This window comes from Ovis aries, chromosome 5 (genome assembly GCF_016772045.2).
Source record: "Ovis aries strain OAR_USU_Benz2616 breed Rambouillet chromosome 5, ARS-UI_Ramb_v3.0, whole genome shotgun sequence".
Classification (NCBI taxonomy): domain Eukaryota; kingdom Metazoa; phylum Chordata; class Mammalia; order Artiodactyla; family Bovidae; genus Ovis; species Ovis aries.
In genome coordinates this window covers 41,578,835-41,599,700 of record NC_056058.1, presented here as the reverse complement: position 1 = coordinate 41,599,700, position 20,866 = coordinate 41,578,835, and the positions used below count along the sequence as shown (strand labels likewise).

Below are 20,866 nucleotides of genomic sequence, written 5' to 3'. Positions count from 1 at the left end.
TCCAGGCAGCTGCCTCCAGATGCTTCAGAATTAATACCCATATGTTACATAACACAATGAATGGGGAGGGGTTAGGAGGGCTCCATTTGGCTGGAATTAGGTCTTGGAATTTTCCAGAGACCAGATTTCAGAGTGCGGCCCAGCCAAGCCACCAGGGATAGGAAGCACCTTCTGTGTAGTCAGATGTCCACCTGGCATGTCAAATGGGGGTGCCCGGGGCATGGGGGTGCTCTAAGGGGGCCCCAGTGCATTTGATGGGAGCCAGCCTCTGGCACCTTTCCAGGGGGGCTGGCCTCAGTGCCAGGGTCATGGATTCCAGGCCAGTGCAGGGCGCAGGGGTGGGGCCCAGCTGACTGGGGCAGGGGAGCCTGAGTCTCCTGCTAATGAGAATCAGGTGCAGTGTGACCGGAGGAAGGCAGCTGGGGGGCCCGTGGGTCTGAGCTGTCACGTCACTGTTGCCCTGGAATCTGCATGGGCAGGCAGGAATCCAGGTCCCTCTCAGGGCTGCACCTCCGCCACCTGCTAATTCAGGTATTTGTCCAGCACTTACTAGCGTGTGGAGCTTGTGCTGGGCTCTGTGTGCCCAAGACAGACCTGCCTAGCACTCAGGAGTCTGTGGACAGGAGATCACCCAGACTTAACCAAAGTCAGGGGTCTGGGCCAGTTCTGGAGGCCAGCGTCAGAAATCCAGAGCCCTTCCAGACAGTGGCTCATCCCAGAGACTGGGGCTGTTCTTAGCTCCATGTTATAGATGAGGAAACCGAGGCTCAGGAAGGCGTATGGGAGCCAGTCACTGGACTGTGGCTGTGCTCAGCCTGGAGTGCAGGTTGGGGGATCCGGAGCCCCTGACCCCCCAAGTACTACCCCCTGGCTCCTTCCCTGGTGGCCCCAGGAGCACAGGAAGAGCTCTCACACTAGGGCAGGCAGCTGAGACCATTGGACCCCTAGAAGCCTCCTGGGGGAAAGAAATCCCAAGTTCCTGGCCTGCTGCCTCCCAGCAGGGCTGTCAGCTGACACCCTCTGCAGACAGCAACTCTGCCTGGCAGCCTGCTGTTTTCCTGGCTAAGCCTCCTCCACCGGACTGGGGAGACTTTCCATCCTCAGCCTGCACCCCCTCGAGCAGGGATGCCCTCCCCCAGCACTCTAGAGTGGAAAACTTTATCATAAAAGGAAAAACTTAGATGCTCGTAGCAGCCATATTCACAACAGCCAAAAGGTGGAAATAGCGTGGGTGTTCATCAAAAGGTGATGGATAAACAAAACATGCTACAAGCCCACAGGGGAATATTATTCAGCCTTGAAAAGGAAGGAAATCCTGACGCTTGATACAATATGGGTGATCTTTGCGGACATGATGCTCAATGAAAGCCAGACCCAGGAGGACACACACTGTCTGATTCCACTCATGGAAGGTCTCTAGAGGAGTCAGATCCACAGAGACAGGAACTAGATGGTGGGATGGGGGAGGAGAGGGGGAGTCAGCATTTCATGAGGTCACAGTTTCCATTTGGGAAGATGAGAAGGTCCTCGAGATGATGGTGGGGTTGGTTACACAACAGTGTAAATGTGTTTAATGCCACTGAGCTGTGCTCTCAAAAATGGTGATGATGGCAAATTTTGCGTGATGTATATTTTGCCACAATCAAAAGTGAAAACCATATTAGATACCGCACCCCAAGGAGCCCTCAGCCTTAGGGGCTAAGACCCACATTTTACTGATGAGCAAACTGAAGCCTCATATGTGTGGCAAGCTAAGAATTGTAGTTTTGCAAAGGGGCCGGTGTTGGGGTAGGGGGCTCAGTGGAGCAGCCTGACCCTCCCATGCTGACACCTGCCTGGGGCTCAGGAGGCTGAGGAGTTGTGGGCTGGGGCCCCAGGTTGGCCACATAGCCCCCTGAGCCCCCTCGCTCCAAGCCACAGGCTTGGTGTGTCTCCAGTCTGTTCTTTCTCTGACCTGAGATAACTCCCCAGACTCAGCAGATTTCCTGGGAGAAGCGCCACAGAGCCTTGCTCAAAATATAATACCTGCCGCAGGTGGAGGGGGTGGCTGCTGAGACAGCACTAGGGCTGGGCTAGGGAGGCCTTCATCGGGGGGTGGGCTGGATCGGCTTTGGGGTCCACAGTGGTGTGACTCCTTCCTTCCAGAACCAGAGCGGGAGCAGGTGGACAGGCATAGGCATGACTCAGCCCGGCTCCTAGGTTCCTCTCTAGCCTCTGGTCTCCTGGACTTTAAAGTGCAGTGGCCTCCCTTCTTCCTGCTTGTCTGTACTCGGGAGCCCTCAGCCAGACCTTGCAGGTCTCCAGGGACAGGCCCCATGAGCAGAGCGGGCAGGAGGGGACCCCATGACTGCAGTGCCTGCTGCCTTGATCCTGGCCCAGCTGGCAGGGGTGATGGGGGCTAGGTGCCATGTCCCCTGAGTTTCCACAGGAACAGACCTCGTCTTTGTCTCTCCCAGATTCCCAGAGCCCACTGACATTGGCTCCTTCTAGAAGCTCTGTCCTCTCGTGCCCTCCAGATACCTCTCTGTAGGCTTTTCTCCCATCATTCTCACCCATCTTTCTGGTTCTCCTTTGAGGCCCCTACTTGTTCTCCTGGAGCCTGGGGCTCAGTTCAGAGACCCCTGTACCCCTTGTCTACTCCCTCTTTCTGGCATGGTCTAGGCCAGCAGGAGACTCACGTGGGCAGCTTGTCTCTCCTCCCCTGTCTCAGTCTGGCCTCTGCCAAAAGCAGAGCCTGAAGCAAGGGTTTAGTGCAGTGAGTTGATTTGAAAAGCAGGAGCGAGGGGCCCAGGAGGATGAGTCAGGGCAGGACTTGGAAACCACTATGGGCCCTTGAGGAATGGGGTAGATGGTTCCCCAGAGCTGCCTGTCCACAGGGAGGATGGGGAGTGTGTGGACCCCTGGCCTCAGCCCCTCATTAGCTGGGGCCTCCACCCTGGATGCTCATTGTCTGTACATGCAACTTGGAATGTCTCCCACACGTGGTCTGACTGCAGCTTGGAGAGTGATGAAGTGATGCTGGGACAGGAAGGGTGTGGGGTGGGAGTCTCTGAGGGGCTCACTGCCTACCTCAAAGCAGAGCCTGGACTCAGTCATTGCAACCTCTCCCCTTTGACCTGTGACACTAAGACACATGTCCACATCTAGAGTGGGGGAGTGGACAGGGTCAGAGAGGGGATAGCCAGAGGAGGAGATGGAGCTGAAGACACCAGTGGGTGCTCCCTGTCATGATGCTCAGGACCAGCCAAGGCCCTGGGTCAGGAACAGTAAGGATAGCCAAAGCCAGGTCAGGGGACACAATGTGTCTGGGCCATCTGAGGCTCACAGAACCAGGTGCTGGCTGAGAGTTGGACTCAGAGGACAGTCCAGCCTTTTCCCGACAATAAGAAGTCTTCTAGAACTAAATTGGATTGCATCTAAAAGCCTGCTAGTGGGCCTCCATGGCTCTCCCACACACCCACACACACACCCTGGTCCAACCACGCTGGCCTCTCTGTCGGTCTGAGATCCCACACCAAGCTCATCCCACCTCAGGGCCTTCGCACACACCATTCCCTCAGCCCAAAGCTCTCCCCGCCCCCTGGTCTTCATCCAGTAACTCCTTCTCATCTTCTGAGTTGCAGGCAAGGGCCCCCCACACCCCAAGAGCCCCTCTGGGGTTCCCACACAACCTGAAATCATGTTGTTTCCTTGCTGGTTTGCTGGGTTCTCCCCCAAGGACCAGGGGCTCCATGGTAGAAGCAGGTTGTGTGTTTCCTTGCTGTGTTCCCTGCAGGTGCTGACGCGCTCCCTGGGGAGGCCTTGGGCAAGTTCAGACCTTCCCCTGAGCTGTCCTGACCCCACCTGCTGGGTGGGCACCCTCAGGGTCCCTCACGTGAGTATGTGCTGCTTACCCCGGGTGGAGGCTCTTCCCGCCATGTCCTCAGCTGGACGCCGTCTCAACCTCTGTTCAGAGACATTGATCAACTCCGGCTGCAAGCAGAGTGCTGTGTGAGCATCAGAAGCAGCCAGATTTCCACAAGAATAATTCATATTTTATCTGCTTGGGTCTTTTGAGCAATTATGAAAGAAACAGCTCAGTGTCATGTGGGCTCCTAGATGTGATCCTCGAATAGAAAAAAGAAATTAGTTGGAAAAAAAAAAAAAACAGAAGGAATCCAAACAACATTTGGAGTTTAGTCAGTCATTATAGTAATTACTAATATTATTAATTAGAAATGGTGATATACCAATGTCACTTCCTTAGACACCACAATAGTCATTGTTTCCTATGGCTGCTGTAATGAGTTACAAACTTGTTGGCTTAAGAAAGCACACATGGGGCTTCCCTGGCGGCTCAGTGGTGAAGAATCCGCCTGCCAATGCAGGAGACGTGGGTTTGGTCTCTGGTCCGGGAAGATCCCGTGTACCACAGAGCGACGGGGCGCTGTGCATCACAACTATTGAGCCTGTGCTCCAGAGCCTGGGAACTGCAACTAGTGAAGCCTGAGCGTCCTACAGCCTGTACTCTGCAACAAAAGAAGTCCCTGCAATGAGAAGCCCACACACCAGAACTAGAGAGAAGCCTGAGCAGCAAGGAAGACCCAGCACAGCCATGATAAATAAATAAATATAAAAGAAAGCACACATATATTATCTCATGTCCTAGAGCTCAGGCGTGGGCAGGGCTGGTCCCTCTGGAGGCTCCCCCCTTTTCCAGCTTCTAAAGGCAACACATCCCTGGCTTGTGGCCCCTCCCCCCATCCTCGAAGCCAGCAGCACAGCATCTCCCGTCTCTCTGCCTCTGACCCTCCCCCTCCTTCTTATAAGGACCCTGTGATGACACTGGGCCCTCTGGGGAATCCAGAGTCGTCCCCATCTCAGGGGCCTTAATCCCGCCTGCAGGGTCCCCTCTGCCCTGTTACATGATCACAGGCCCCGGGACCAGGATGTGGACATCCTAAGGGGTGGGGTGGGGATTATACTACTGATGACAAAGGATAGACAGAACTGATAGTAATATTTTTGTAACTCTCTGTAAATCTAATATTACTCCAAAATAAAATTTCTCTTTAGAGACTTCCCTGGCAGTCCAGTGCTTAGGACTCTGTGCTTTCACTGCAGGGGGTGCAGGTTCAATCCCTGGTCAGGTTAATAAGATCCCATAATCGGCAAAGTGTGGCCAAAATATTTTTAAAGTTCTCTTTAAAAAATAATTAAAAGGTGACAAGAAATTAAAAGCTCAAAGGCAGTGAGTAACTCAGAGTCACCTCTAACCTCCACCCCCAGATCATCGTGGGTGACCATGAGGGTTTATTCCTATCCCCTTCCTATCTGAGCTAAGGCTAACATAGATAACATATATAACTGCCATTGGATCCTGCATAACTTTTCTAACTTTCTCACCTAATGTTTCTTGCTGTTTCTGTGTAACTTTCCCATGCTCCTAGCCCCCAAGCTCTGTGAGGCAGGCCCCTGCCCCCCACCTCCCCGACTTCCTTTTCACCCCACTACACAGGCCTCTTCAATGGGCCTGGTCCTCACCCGGCTTCTCTGGCCCCTCGGCCTTTGCACGTGCTGTCCTGCCAGCCAGGAGCGCCCTCTCTCTCACACCCTCCTTTGTTCAGTTCCCCCTCATTCTCCAGGTCCTGCCTCCAGCATCCCCTGGCTCAAGAGTGTCCCCCCACCCCCCTGCCTCAAAAGGAGCTCAGGAAGAACTCCCCTGGCGGTCCAGTGATTCAGAATTCAGGCTCCTTGTATGACTCAGGGAGCTCAACCCTGTGCTCTGGGACAACTTAGAGGAGTGGGAAGGGATAGGAAGGGGTGGGAGGGAGGTTCAAGAGGAAGGGGGCATATGTATACTACGTGATTCATGTTGATGTAAGGCTGAAACAAACACAATATTGTAAAGCAATTATCCTTCAATTAAAAATAAAATAATCAAACAATGAATCCAGGCTTCCACTGCAGAAGGACTGGGTTCTGAGAACTAAGATCCTGCATGCCTTGCGGTGCAGCCAAAAATTAAAAATTAAATTAGGGACTTCCCCGGTGGCACAGTGGATAAGAATCCACCTGCCAATGCAAGGGACAAGGGTTTGACCCCTGGTCTGAGAAGATTTCTCATGCTTCAGAGCACCTGAGCCCAGATGCCACAACTACTGGAGCCTGTGCGCCCGTGCTCTGCAAAAAGAGAAGCCCGTGTAATGAGAAGCCTATACACTGCGACTGGAAAGTAGCCCCCGCTCTCCCCAACTAGAGAAAGCCCACGTGCAGCAACAAAGACCCACTGCAGCCAAAAATACATAAAGCAGTGTGTACATGTCAAGAAAATAGTTTGTGTTAAAAAAAAAAAAGAAAAATTTAAAAAAGGAGCTCAGGACACCCATTCAGATATGAGTGTGAAGTCATCCCACGCCCTCCAAGTCTTGCTGTGTGTGACTGTTCCCCTCTGCTCCCCAGAGTCCTGACCCATGAGGTGGGGTGAGGATTTCTCTCATGGGGACCGTGGGGGATGTCACATCAGATATGGAGGCCTTCAAAGCAGTGGTGACCTGTAGATGCAAACTACTCCATCACAGGGTCAGTGACCTAAGAAACAGGACTTGTCTGGGGGGTGAAGGTGATGGAAAAGATGCTGTTCTCTATTAGTGGGGACCCCTTGATGAGAAGTCACAGAAACTCAAAATTGCTCAAGTGAAACATAATGGATGGCTTCAGGTGTGGCTTTATTCAGGGACTCTAACAACTGTCTCAGAAGTCCAGCCCTTTCTGCTTCTGGCTGTTGGCATCTCCCTAGGGCAGAGAAGCAGTACCATCCCAGCTCACATGGGCTGCCCTTGCCATGGTGGGGCCCCAATCCTGCTCCACTCATGGCCAGGAACAGCTGGGCAGCTTCAGAGACCCAAGTTCTGGGGCAGGGTGACAGGACCCCTCCCACCTAGTCTACACAGGAGGCTGGAGGGTCCTGTGGACCACGTGGCCAGGCCTGAGGGATCACGGGAGGCTGCAGAGTGTTGGGGAGGGAGTTTGGGAAGTTTGAGCTTGTGAGGCCACAGAGGGAGCCTGGCTGATCCACATCCGTCAGGACCCATGTTGACTGGGCTTGATCCTGTCCAAGCCCGGCTTCAAGGATGGGGTTCAGGGTAGAGTTCAGTGTTGGGAGATCCCATAACCCCTGGGCCTAGGTCCAGGCCAGGGCATGAGTTGGGGGTGGTGAGACTCCACCGCACCTGGAGCCGCCAAACCTCACACTCACCCCTCCACCTGTAGCAGGTGTTGGGAATTGAGCGCTCAGCCTTCCCCTCCGGGAATCAGCTGAACCCAGCTAAGTTTCATCCTAGCTGGGGATGCGAGGCTGGAAATCTGGGGGGCAGCAAAGGCTGGGGGGACATGGGCAGGCACAGGACTCCACACCTTCACCTCAGTCGTATCTCGCCAGCCCTCAAGTGCTTATGTCCCCATGCCAGGCACAGGCTTAGTGTATACGCTCCCTGGAGGACCCAGTAAGCGCTGTGTGTTGTCCTTGCAGGACACAGGGGCTGCTGTATGCTCTTTTTACAGGACTCAGTGCCTGCTGTATACATTCACTGCAGAGTACAATGCCTGCCATAGACACTGTACTCAGTGCCTGCTGTGTGCACTCCGTGCAGTGTGCAGTGACTTTTGTATACATTTTTTTGCAGGCTACATGTGTTGCATACACTCCTTGGGACGTTCAGTGTCTACTAAATGCATTCCTTGCAGGTTGCAGTATCTACTGTATATGCTCCCTGCAGGACAAAGGGCCTGCTGTATGCACTCTGCTGAGCACAATGCTTGGAATATGCAGTACTCGAAGCCTTCTGTATACCTTCCTGCAGGCACACTGTCTCCACCCCCTGGGGCTTGGGGCCTGAGGCACATGGGAGGGGGATGAGCTTGTCCACTTGGTGGCGCTCCTGGTCAAACCTGATTTCTTTCTGACTCCGCCCAGGCCCCAGGTCCCAGCTTCGCACACAGTAGGTGCTCTGTGGAGGGTACCTGCCCTCACCATCACCCCCCTCCTCCTGCCACCCTCTCGAGCCCTGACCCACCAGGCTCAGCCTTGTCAAGGTCACTGCCTCCATCGATGCTGATCCACCAGCTCCATCCTTACCTCACCCACACAGGTTACTCCTGCCTCCTGGACCCCCATTCTCTGGAGACCTCAGGGGACCCCAGTCTTCATTCTGTCCACACACACACCCTGTGACCTCATCCACCATTCTCACCACCACTGTGTGCAGGGGATGCCCACGTGTCCATCTCTGGCCAGATGTGGCCCCTGGACTCCCAGCCTCTCCGTGCCTCATGCCTAGATCCATCCCCAGCTGACTTCTGAACTTGCCACCCCCATCCCTCCCTTCCCTGGCTGCTCAGGCCAGGCTCCTGCCTGCCTCCTCCCATCCAATCCCCCTGGGATCTGTCACACAGCCTGCAGACTCCACTCCCAGACTGCTGGGAACCACCCAGTGATGTCCCTTCCCCCACCCCAGCCCTTGCCCCCATCATGCCTGCTGCTGCCTCCCCACTGCTTTCTGGAGCCCCCTTCTGCCCCCAGAATGCCAGAGGCAGGTGTTCCCAAACCAGAGCGCCCTCCACCTCCCATGGCTGCCACTCCCCACACCGCTCTCTGATCACATCTCCACCCCAACCCTGGCTATTTGTTCCAACCACACCAACTCCCCTATGGTACTTTAGCCTCTATTCCAGACTCAGGACCTTTGCATGTGCTGTTGCAGGTGCCCTTCCGCCACCTCCCTGTGGCAATCACCTTCTGGGGAAGGGCCTTCCTGACCCCCCCACCCCATCTGCAGTGGGCTTGGGCTATTTTTTCAGAGCCTGTAGGTCAGAAGGCGGCCTTGCACCCTTCTAGGGGATGCCTACCTCACTAGCCTAATTGGTGGGGTTGTTTCCCGGTGCAGCCGCACGTGTGTGGGCTCAGTCTTCAGTCATGGCTGACTCTTTTTGACCCCATGGTCTGTAGTCCTCCAGACTCTTCTGTTAATGGGATTCTCCAGGCAAGAATACTAGAGTGGGTTTGCCATGCCCTCCTCCGCGGAATCTTCCCAACCCAGGGATCCAACCAGAGTCTCCTGTATTGCAGGCAGATTCTTTACCGCTGAACCACACAGGAAGCCCGCAGTGGCACACAGTAAGTGCTCAATAAGTTCTGGACAAATAAATGGCTTTGGACAGCCCTGCTTTGAGCTGCTCCAGCCTGGAGAACAGAGCAGGACCTTCAATGCGCCCTCCCTGTGGTCTGGGCTGGGAGACCCCACAGCGGGCTCCCCGGAGAAGGCGGCACTCAAGCTGAGCCCCGGCCGAGCGCATGAAGAAGGTCCGTCCTCCCTTCGCCCACTTGGTGACCCAGTCTCCTCAAGCCGCTCGCCAAGGGGCATCCCGGGACTACGGGGAGGAGCCAGGGGGAGGGGGCGAGTGCAGGGCGCCTGTGGCGTCCCTGCCAGGGCGGGAGATGAAGGGTACGCAGATGCTAAACCAGGAAAGGGTGGGATGGTGGGGAGCCCTGGGGTAACCCTGTCCTTGCCGATTGGCACAAAGTATCGCGGTGGAGATAGGTCCCCACGGGCTCCATTGCCTGGCTGGGGAACCTGAGGTCGAGGAGGGCGCGGCTGCAGCCACTTGAGAAGGGGACCTCCTCGACCAGGGCTAGCATCGAAGCCACGGCTCGCCGCCCGGAGCCGTGCAAAGAGGGCGGGAGGCGGGGTGGGGCGCGTCCTCTGGTGACAGCAGCGCCCGGGAATGCGCCAGGCTGGGAAGGGGCTCTCCGCCCCCCACGCCCGGCCCCTGGGGCCGAGCTTCTCTCCAGTGCTCTGGGGCCCTGCGCTCGGGGTGGTCGGGACCTGGGGCGGGAACCCCGCAACCGCAACCCCGAGTGACCTTGAGGGAGGGGTAGTGAGAGGGATTTGAGGAGGTGTAGTGGCCGCGAAAAGGAACCTTCGGGGCGACGCGATCTGGGCGTCGGTGGAGAGAGGGCAGCGCCCTCCAGGAGCCACAGCAGGGCGCCCTCGGTGTGCGCACATTCCCGGGCCCTGAGAGTGGCGCCCGGAATAGCAGCCCCGAGGTGGGGGTCAGTTCCCGCGTGGCTCCCCTTCCCTGGGCTTCCCAAGGTCACCGGGACGCGGACGGTCGGACACCAGGCCGCAGTCCCGGGGCGGGGGGCTGGGCGCCGCTCGTGCAGGGCAGTCCCCTGCCGCAGATCAGTGCCCGGGCGCGCAACGGCCGCGCGGGGGCGCACGGCGCGCCGCCCCTCCGGACCCCGGCCGTGGCGCGCCCTGGGAGGCCGGGTGGGAGGGGCCGCGCCGGGCTCCCCCCGCCCCTCCTCGCGGGCCCCGCCGCTTCCGCTTGCCCAGGGGCCGCCCGGGGAGCCAGGACGAGCCGCCTGGGCTCTGCGTAGCCGGTAAGTCCCTCTTTCTATCCCCCCACTGTCGCGGCCAGCGTCTTCTCCCCCACCCAAAGCTGGGGTTGAGGGGTGAGGCAACCATCCATAGGGTGGGAAGAAGCCCATCCCCACTTCCTCCTGGGGAAACTGAGGCCCGGAGGCGTGGCCGCCCTAAGATTGTACCCACCGTGCGGCTTCTCGGGTAGGGAACCCTGGAGAGTGGGAACGGTGGTCCTTCTGGCCCCTCATGTTGCATCGCCTAGACCCCCCACTACCGCAACAAGCCAGTGCTAAGTAGGGAGCAGTTGTCAGAAGGGCCAGCCCCCTTCCCCTCCCTGTGCTCCCCAGCCCGGACTCTTCCCTGCTGCCTAAACCAGCCAGGGCTGGGGTTTAGAGATGCAGCGAGTCACATGGCTCTAATCAGACGGGGTCCCACCCCGGGGTTGCCCCCCACTCACCCAGTTCCTCAGTGTTTCTGAGCCAGGAGAACCGGATAACCAGGGAAACAGGGGCTCAGGGGGGTCTAGTGAGCCGGCCTGACCCCACTCAGCGCCAGGACCTCCAGGCTGCAGGCCTCCAACGTCCTGTGTGTCCTCTGGGCACTGCTGGCTGCCGGGTGCCATGGCCCTGGCCTGAGAAAGGACTCACTAGGTGGCTGCTTCCCTCCCCCTTCCTCATCCAGTGCTGTGGTCATGTGGAAGGTGGGGATGGCAAGTGACTCCATCCTCCCCTGACAAATGAGGAAACTGAGGCCCAAGGAGGCAAAGTCTCTCTGCCACCGCCTCCCCTACCCCCACGCAGCTGCCTCCCTCTTCCCTCCATCATCCTTACTGGTGGCCCCTTTCCCTCTTGCAGGCAGCTTGGGGGCTCCATCCCACACCCTCTGCACATGAGGCCATGAGGCACCCACTGGACCAGGGCCAGGTCACCCCTCCCTGCCCCTCACCCCATCCAGGAGCTCCTTGCTGTCCCACATCTGGGAGCTGAGGGAGCCCTGAAGGCTGGGGGCCTGCCTGTGAGTGGGTGCCTTTGCTGGGCACCAGCCCCAGCTCCCACCAGCCACACCCTCTGCCAGGTCTCATAGAATACTGGACAGAACCGAGCTGGTCCCCATTGCACAGATGGGGAAACTGACGCCAGAGAAAGCGGAGCACCTGGCCCCTTGCCATACCAGAAGGTAGGCGCAAAGATGGTGGGGAGAGTGGGGAAGGACCTAGGACCCTAGAGAGACCCATGCACATCCCTGGAATGAATGATTCCTTTCATGGTGAGACACTAAATAAGCACCTACTGTGTGCATCATGACAATAAACAACCAATAATAATAATTTTTACGTTTTCCTTCTCCATACCAGGCTCTGTGCCTCCCATTTTTCTCACCTAATCTGATGGAGCCCTCAAAACTTTCCTATTAGGTGGGCTCTATTATGACTTCTTTTTCAGAGTTGAGAAGGGAAGCTCAGAGAGGATGAGTTACTGTCTGAAATCACACAGCCAGTCAGGGCAGAGCTGGGGTTCAACCCCTGGCCTGCTGGTACCCCCACTGCCATGCACCCTCTGCCCCCTCAGACCCCGCTCCCTCTGGAACCTTTTGCTCCTGCTGTGGACCTTCCTGAATTGTGGTTTGGGGGGCAACACTCAGGTAAAAGGGGACATAGGCCCAGGGGCATGGGGACCCAGCTGCGGTGTGGGGTTAGCCAGCCTCCCCTCTAGGCTGACTGTGACTCTCTCTCCCCAAGTAGGGTCCAGGTGAGTGGACGCCATGGGGTTCCTGGAGTCGCTGTTCCAGCTCTTGCGGGCGAGGGCTCTCAGTGCGCAGCCGGAGATGTATCCGGTGAGGAGGCTGCCCAGTGGAATGGGAGGGGGTCCCTGTCCCTCCTCTCCTGCCAGCCCAGCCCAGCCCCTGGCCACACCCTTGGCCTGCCCACACATGCTGTGACTTTTAATCCCACTGATCCAGCTGGAATGTGGGTGGGGTTGGTGAGGGTAGACTGATGGACAGGCTGGTTTTGGGGAAGGGGTTCCCAGAGGTGCTGACAATAGCCTGGCCCCCTTGCTCCTCATAGGTTTCCAAGGGAAGAGCTGTGCTGGGGGAACACCCATGAGTACCGCCTCTGCCAGCAGCCTGTATGTTTTACCCACCCACCTCTTAAACTCAGTTCTCCCCAAAGCCCTCCTGCTTCCCTGCTCAAGCCCCCAAATATGGTTACCACCATACCAGGTGCTCTCGGGGCTGTCCCAGCCTCTGCTCCACCCATCTCTGTCCCCAGGACTGTCCCCCGGCAGCCATGCCCTTTCGAGACCTCCAGTGTGCCCTCTACAATGGCCACCCCGTCCTAGGCACCCAGAAGACCTACCAATGGGTGCCCTTCTATGGTGGTGAGTAGCCCAGCCTCCTGTTAGTCCAGAGGGAACAACTGAAAACTGGCCAGGAAAAGTTGGCTTCTAAAAAGGAAGAGGAACTTGGAGGGTTGCAAGAAGGGGGCATTAGCACTGGGGCTTTGAAGGATACATAGGAGTTGGTGAAGTGAAGCAGAGAAAGCATGTGGGAGTTGTGAAGCAGGAGCAGAAGGAGGAAGGGTCTATTTTGCACAGGGTTGAACACCAAGCTGAGGATTTACTGGGAGCTGTATCCAGAGGCCAAGAGTTCTCAAACTTATACCAGTAGCAGGAAATGTTGTTGAGCTGAAAATAGCGAGTTATATAACTGTGTGCCCAGGGCAGCGTGCCTCCAGATTTAAGGGAAACAGGCAGCTTCAGACGCCACAGTGGGGGTAGACACAGATAAGAAAATCCTGGAATGGAGAAAGTTCCAACCATCAACTCATGGTTGTTTTTTTTTTTTTCCTTCACCCTAAGAATTGGAGGAAACTTGCCATGATCTCACCCCTACAGAGGCCCGCCAGGGACAGCTTAGGCTCTATTCCAGGCAGGGTCTGCCAGCCAGCCTCAGGAAGTTGGGAGATGGAGGGAGTTTGAGCAGGGGTGGGGTGAGGGAGCAGGGATCAGGGCTGTGAGTCTGTGGGTGTGATGAGACTATCCATTGTGCCCCACTGCCAAGCAGAGGGGGAAACAGAGTCCCAAGGAGGGACAACAACATATTCAGGATATGCAGGGCTCAGCACTGAACAAATGCTTTTTATTGAGCACCTGCCGGTGCAGGATCCAAGTGCTGAGTAAGTTCTGCCCACCACTCTACCCAGAACCTAGAACATTGTCTGGGAAATGTGCTTGATGACTATTTGTGGAATGAACATTATGAAAAAATGAGTGAAGAATAGGTAATGACGTTAATATTGTGTGTGTATGCTCAGTCGTGTCCGACTCTTTGCAACTCCATGGACTGTAGCCCGCCAGGCTCCTCTGTCCATGGAATTTTCCAGGCAAGAATACTGGAGTGGGTTGCCATTTCCTTCTCCAGATGATGTTAATAATTGGTCCCTAGTATTAGGACTTAACATGAATGAATGAATGAACGGACGAATGAATACATTCCCAGTATACGAGTCTGGGACAATCCCAGGGGACGGGAAGCAGAAGGCCTAAGGTCCAGTCCATGCTCTGCCTCAGCCTCCATGTGTGGCTTTGGCTGAGTCTCTGAGCCGCATATGCCCAAGGGGATGGCTGCCTGGGGGAAGACTGGCAAGGAAGGAGCTGGAATTCAAATATAAATCCCCCCCGCACGCCCGCCGACTTCTCCCATCCCCAGCACCCAACCAGTGCGACCTCAACTGCCTAGCGGTGGGGCACGACTTCTATCACAGCTTCGGTCGCGTGCTGGACGGTACCCCCTGCAGTCCGGGCGCCCAGGGACTCTGCGTGGCTGGCCGCTGCCTCGTGAGGATTCCAGGCCCCGCCCCGCCCCGCCCATTTTCATCAAGGCCCCGCCCCCTAAGCTCCACCCTCCTCTTCCCTCCATACCTCGCCCCCAAACCCCATTTATTTAGTTCCCGGTCCTGCCCTATTCCCTAGGCCCCGCCCCTTATCAAGTCCATGCCCTCCCCTGCCCCATCTGTTACTAGACTCCATCCCCAGCCTCCTCCCTGCCCTCAAGGTTCCATCCTTATAGTTCTTGATTCAGCCCTCTTCCAGGGTCCCGCCCCTTCGATGGCCTAGGCGGGCGGGGACGGTCTGACGGCGTGCGTGTCCACCCCCACCCCTTTAGAGTGCCGGCTGTGACGGTTTGCTGGGCTCCGACGCCCGCGAAGACCGCTGCGGCCGCTGCGGCGGGGCCAACGACTCGTGCCTCTTCGTGCAGCGCGTGTTCCGCGACGCCGGTAACCGCCTGCCCCGTCCTCGAGTTCTCCCAGAGCCCTTTAAGATGTCCCGCGCTGATTGGACGGTCTCCGCCCAGCACCCCTCCATCATTCTGATTGGTCTTTGCCAGATTATCCCGCCCTTCCCTGAACAGACGTGCGTTTAACTCTTTTGCTGCCCCACTTAAACGGTGGTAATAATCGTAACTCCAATCCATCGATCAGTACTGGTCTTCTGAGGACCAGAGCCTTGGCTAATCTCTTTACTGCAGCATCTCACTTAATCCTCAAACCAGCCTTCAAATACACCCTAGCTGCTCCCCAACACCTTCCTTCCCTCTCGCCCAGGTGCCTTCGCTGGGTACTGGAACGTGACCCTGATCCCCGAGGGCGCCAGACACATCCGCGCCGCCCACCGGAGCCGGAACCACCTGGGTATCGCAGGGTCCGAGGGAGGAGGCGCCCCGCTGGCCGCCCGAATCCCGCGGGGAGGGAGATGGCAGGGTCGGGGAGATGGGCAAGGCCGTTTCCAGGGAGCCCGGGCTGACCCTTCCCTTGCAGCGCTGATGGGGGGCGACGGGCGCTACGTGCTCAACGGGAACTGGGTGGTCAGCCCGGCCGGGACCTACGAGGCAGCGGGCACCCGCGTGGTCTACACCCGCGCCACAGGGCCGGAGGAGACGCTGCGCGCCGCCGGGCCCACCTCCGAAGACCTGCTCTTGCAGGTGGGGGCGGGCCTGAGAGGGCAGCTGGGCGTTGGGGATGAGGTCAAAGACTCTGGAAGGGGAGCAGGGGTCAGAGGGGGAAGGCTGGGGACTACCGGTCAGAGGGAGGAGGCTGGGTAGAGTGTGCGTGGGGAGAGTGGCCGGCCATCAGGTCCCAGTGCAGTTCCCTAACACTCTCCCCGCTCCGCCCCCGCCCCAGGTCCTCCTGCAGGAGCCCAACCCAGGCATTGAATTCGAGTTCTGGCTCCCTCGGGAGCGCTATGGCCCCTTCCAGGCGCAGGCTCAGGTCTTGGGCTGGTCCCCGCGGCAGCCTCAGCCTCGGGAGGTAGAACCTCAGCCCCTTGAGTCCCCCACTGTCATCCCTCCACGGACCCCGATCCCCACTCCAGGTGAGCTGGGGACAGCCTGGGTGGGGGGCCAGCAGGGGCAAGGCCCGCACCCCTGACTGCACTGCCCCTGCAGAACCCTGTCCACCCTGCCCAGACACCCGCGGTCGTGCCCACCGGTTGCTCCACTATTGCGGCAGTGACTTCGGTGAGACGTCCCTGACCCCATCCCTCACCTGGCCCCCAAGTGACCTGAACTTGACCCATGTCCTGCTGACCTCTAACTCTGGTCCAACTTTACCCTTCACTCCTTGACCTGACTACAACTTGACCCGTTCTGACCCTAATTTTGACCCCCTGATCTGATCCTTTGCCCTAATCTGACTCCTGACCCCTCATTGATCCCTAAGCTGATCTTGACCCCAGGCTACAGCTGACCGCAGTCCCCAAGAGCCTCCATTGCCCCACCTGACCCCCAGTTCCATCATCTTGCAGTGGGTGCATGGTTGGGACCCAGGCTCTGTCCGGCAGGGCTCAGCATGGTCCCACCCACAGTGTTCCGGGCCCGCGTACTGGGCCGCATCCGCCAGGCCCAGGAGACCCGCTATGAGGTGCGCGTGCAGCTCATCTACAAGAACCGCTCTCCGCTGCGGGCCCTGGAGTACGTGTGGGCGCCAAGCCACTGCCCTTGCCCCCCGCTGGCCCTCCATCGGGACTACCTGCTGGCTGCCCGGCGCCTCATCAGCCCTGATGGCACCCAGGACCGGCTGCTGCTCCCCCATGCTGGCTACGCCCGGCTCTGGAGCCCTGCCGAGGACAGCCGCGTGCGCCTGGCTGCCCGGCACTGCCCTCTCTGAGCCCCCGGACCAGACCTTGGCCACACCTGGGTGACTAGTCTCAAAGTCAGCATATGTCTCCTCTTGCTGTAGCTGCCAGGGAGCTAGGCACTGTTGGTCTTCCACCTGCAGCTCTATGACTCTCCCATCATCACACTCAGACACCGCTACATGCAGAGCCGCTCTCACCAGCAGGCCCACACAGGTGGGGACTCACTGAACAGACTTAATTCTGGTCTCCTCACCTTGACTGCCAGGAAGCCCATAGCTGTTCTACACTCAGAGACTTTGTGTCTGCTTTTATTCCCCTTGCTTCACACTCATGTGTTCAGAGACATTGTCACACACAAGCCTGGTCCCAGGAAAACATGCCTAAGGGGACGTTGTAATGGTTTTCCCTCTTGTCCTGCCTACCAGGAAGTTCATCACTGTTTAACCCCTGACACTCTCTCCTTTCACGCTGCTACTTACACATGTACTCTCACGTTTTCAGAGACACTGTCACAAACAGGCATGACCCCCAGAAAACATGCCTACCCAGGCACTGTAACATACCAATTTCCCCTTTTGCCCTTGCTACCAGGAAGTTCACAGATAATCTTAACAGCTTCAGCAATTTGAGGGTGGGGTGGGCTTTCCTCCAGGCAACCCTGCTGTTCACCCTTTTTTTATTCCTATTTAATTTTTACAAGAGCTGGTTTTTTTTTTTTAAAAAAAAAAAAAAACAAGCCCAGTTACACACACTTGGCCGCAGACACTTTGGAATGCGCTGGTAGTGAGATCCACAATCATGCTCCCTGCCCACCCCCCTCCCCACCAACCCCCATGTGCACATGTGATCATGTGCCCTTTGTCCCTCCTCCTCCTGGTCCAGCCCCCAACTCCCTCCAGCATGACTGACCCTGGGAAGACCATGATGACAGGAAATAGATGATACCGGAAGGTGGGGGTTCCTTAGGTCCCATCCCCATGCCCCTTGGGGCCACACATCCATCTCAGGCCATTTCAGGGGGGACCCTTCCAGCAGAGTAGGGAGGTCAGTGCCCCACCTTCAGCCTGTGCCTTGTCCTCGTGTTCTGGATGTGGTCTCCTCACAGCTTCTAGAGCCAGGAGGGTAGGCCTAGGTCATATGGATTGGAAGTGTCTGCGGGGTACCAGCAAACCTCTCCTTCTGCCTCCCCACCCTGAGTGGGGTGGCTCATGCCATCATCTGAGACAACCTGCTCACCTGTACAGTCTGTGGTTGTTTTCCTCTGGGGCACAGGATGGTGGGAGTGTGCAAGGGGTGCAGGACATGCCGGTCTCAATGGACTCAACCCTTGACCTTGCGGGTGATCTCTGGTCAAGCCCTGCAGCTCTCTGGGATCTGTGTGTACCCTTTCAGCCCCACTCAGCCCTGACCATGGGAACCACACCCTTTGGGACTCCAGCCCTACCCCCTCGGTCCGCTCATGCCTTCCTCCAAAGACTATTTATTGAGCGCCTACTGTACGCCTGGGACCAGCAGCGCGTGGGGCAGCCCAGGCCTGGCCCGGTCTTCTGCAAGAAGTGATGAAGCCAGAGGATCTCAGGACCGCCCCCTCCAGTGAGGCTGAGCGGGTCGCAGCTCTGGACGGAGGCGTGTGGCCCGCGCGCCCCCTGGTGACAGGACGGGGAAGAAGGGATTCCGCGCTCTGGGTGTTACCTGCAGTCCCCAGTTCAGTTCAGTCGCTCAGTCGTGTCCGACTCTTTGCGACCCCGTGAATCGTAGCACGCCAGGCCTCCCTGTCCATCACCAACTGCCGGAGTTCACTCAGATTCACGTCCATCGAGTCAGTGATCCCATCCAGCCATCTCATCCTCTGTTGTCCCCTTCTCCTCCTGCCCCCAATCCCTCCCAGCAGTCCCCAAGGGATCCCGAAAGGCCCAGGTGGGCCCCTCTGACTCACTGCAGTGCGGGGATGGATCGGGGAAGTTGAGTCTCCGGCTTCCTGCGCCCCGGAGCTCTGTGGAGTAGCGCTGCCATCTACTCCCCAGCCAGCCGGACCGGTTGGCCAGGGCGAGGCTCCTGCCCGGGGTGGATTCGGGGGTGGGGGAAGAAAGACGCCAGTGCAGGGTTCAACTAGCAGACAGCGTGGCCTGTGACCCCACCAGCCGCGACTTCTCGAAGCTGCTCCTTCAGGCGGCAACATTATTTCCGGAAATGTAACCAGGGATCATGGAGCCATTTAAAGAGAGAACACATTGCAATTTTAAAGATACTCTAATTCAGCAACGTAGTTAAGGTCGAAACTAGCATTAGCACTTGCCCAGCAACAGTTCCACACCGCTTTGACGCTTTCCTTTTAAACGTGAATAAAAAGGCCAGGTGGTTACATGCAACAAAGGAAATGAGTGACTCAAGATCTGTTTCTTTGTGTCTTTACCATCCTCGGGTTTATTATTGACTGTGTCCACTTGGGTTAGTGACTGGATCACTGCCCGGAGGGACCGCAGGTGATTACAGATGGAAACTCCCTCTCCAGGGAGGCATGCACAACTGAGTCCACTCAAGCCTCCTCCATTCTTCAAATGGACTTCTCGCAGGAGGCAATGTTTATGAAAGGATGAAAACTGGAGAAGGAAATGACAACCCACTCCAGTATTCTTGCCTGGGAAATCCCAGGGACAGAGGAGCTGGGTGGCCTACAGTGCAAGGGGTCACAAAGAGTCAGAGATGACTTAATGACTAAACAATAACAACTCCTTGGTCTTTGGTTCTGTGAAACTTAAAGCTAAGTTCTTGGGACTTCAACTTCCTAGCAATATTTTGAGGTTAGTATTGGAGCCAGCTGGACTTCATCTAGCAGATTTGAGACAAATAAGGAGCTATTATGGGGCTTCCCAGGTGGTGCTAATGGTAAAGAATCTGCCTGCAAATGCAGGAGGCATAAGAGATGCAGGTTCTATCCCTGGGTTGGGAAGATCCCCTGGAGAAGGAAATGGCACCACACCCCAGTATTCTTGCCTGGAAAATTCCATGAGCAGAGGAGCCTGGTGGGCTACAGTCCAGGGGGCCACAAAGAGTTGGACACGACTGAGCACACAAAGAATGGAAACAGGCAAGTTTGGAGCTTGCTTTCCTGTTAATAAAACTGTAGTAATCACAACACCTAATTCACCCTCCCCACCAAAGATTGTATTCAGCAGTCTTGCAGCATGCCAGCTATGGGGTGGGGGTGCGATGCTTTTCTGTTTTGAATTCTCTGCAGAGATCACCCCTCTGTTGGCTGCGCTTCTCTCTCACTGACCCTGTACCATCTGGCTGGCCCACAGGAGAACACACATCCAGTTGAGGGGCTGCCCCAAACCCCCAAACTGTCTCACACCAAGAGGGTTAGTTGAGGGCATGGGGGTTAGGATGGTGTGACCACCTGGGTAAACAGTTTGGCTGTTTCTGCTACAGTTGAAGTAATGCTCGTGTACAAGGTTGAATTATCATGTCTGTGTCCTACCCTCTAGAATCTGTGAACAGGACCTTTGCGGAAAGGGTCTTTGCAATGTAATTGAGGGTCTCAAAGGAGTACCTGTGTGAACCCTAAATCCAATGACCAGGCGCCTTGAGGAGGCACAGAAAGAGGAGATACCTGTGTGAAGACAGTGGCAGAGATCTGAGGGAGGTGGCCACAAGCCCAGGGATGGCTGGGGACGCCCAGAAGCTGGAAGAGGGAGGAAGGACCCTCTGCTGGGGCATCCAGAGGGAGCACAGGCCAGTGACACCTTGATCTTGGACTTCCAGCCTCCAGATGGTGAAAGGGAGAATTCTGGTTGTCGCAAGCCACCTCACTGGTGGTAACTGGTAGCAGAAGCTCCTGAGACTCAGAAGCTCACCCCACACCCTGCAGTCTCTGACAAATAAGAGTCGCTAGCTCCACTCACCAAAGGCTGCTTCTAGAATGTTCTGAGCAGCTGTCGTCACAATAGCCCTGACTGGAAGCAACTCTAATGCCCATCAGCAGGGGACCAGAACATTCTCTGGCCTTCCCGCAAAATGACATGCTCTCCAATGACAAAGAATGACACCCAGGTCACTCCCACGGCAGCAAGGTGAGTCCGAGTCAGACAGGAGGGGACAGAAGATATCATGGACACGATGCAAGTGACCTTCAATGACAGAGGGGACCAAGGCAGGATGGGGGCTCCCTGGGTGTAAGTGACTGGGTAGGGCCAGTCCTGTTGTGTTATTTGCCCCCAAGTTGCTGGTTACACTTTTCTGTACATTTAAATTAAAAACAAGTCCGAAGAGCTAAATAAATGTCAGTGCTTTCACCTGGGAGACAGGTGTGTATCCGCTCACCTGCAC

At 56.8% G+C, this 20,866-nt stretch overlaps 1 protein-coding gene across 10 annotated transcripts; it reads left to right on the top strand.

Moving 5' to 3' along the window:
- Positions 1-9,777: 9,777 nt before the first annotated feature.
- On the top strand, positions 9,778-18,915 carry ADAMTSL5 (ADAMTS like 5). 10 transcript variants are annotated; one of them, XM_012178464.4, is made up of 13 exons: positions 10,372-10,420; positions 11,258-11,579; positions 11,972-12,044; positions 12,145-12,236; positions 12,469-12,529; positions 12,673-12,781; positions 14,112-14,239; positions 14,568-14,679; positions 15,007-15,093; positions 15,220-15,383; positions 15,583-15,772; positions 15,846-15,917; positions 16,265-18,915. In XM_012178464.4, the coding sequence occupies exons 2-13, from the start codon at positions 11,524-11,526 to the stop codon at positions 16,564-16,566; spliced, it is 1,446 nt and encodes a 481-aa protein (XP_012033854.2). In that variant the 5' UTR covers positions 10,372-10,420; positions 11,258-11,523; the 3' UTR covers positions 16,567-18,915. The 10 variants fall into 10 exon arrangements, with proteins under 10 accessions (XP_060272438.1, XP_012033854.2, XP_027826010.1 ...); XM_027970209.2 differs by having other exon boundaries at positions 16,205-18,915; XM_060416455.1 differs by lacking the exon at positions 10,372-10,420 and adding an exon at positions 9,778-10,084 and having other exon boundaries at positions 11,478-11,579; positions 15,007-15,383; positions 16,205-18,915.
- Positions 18,916-20,866: the final 1,951 nt, after the last annotated feature.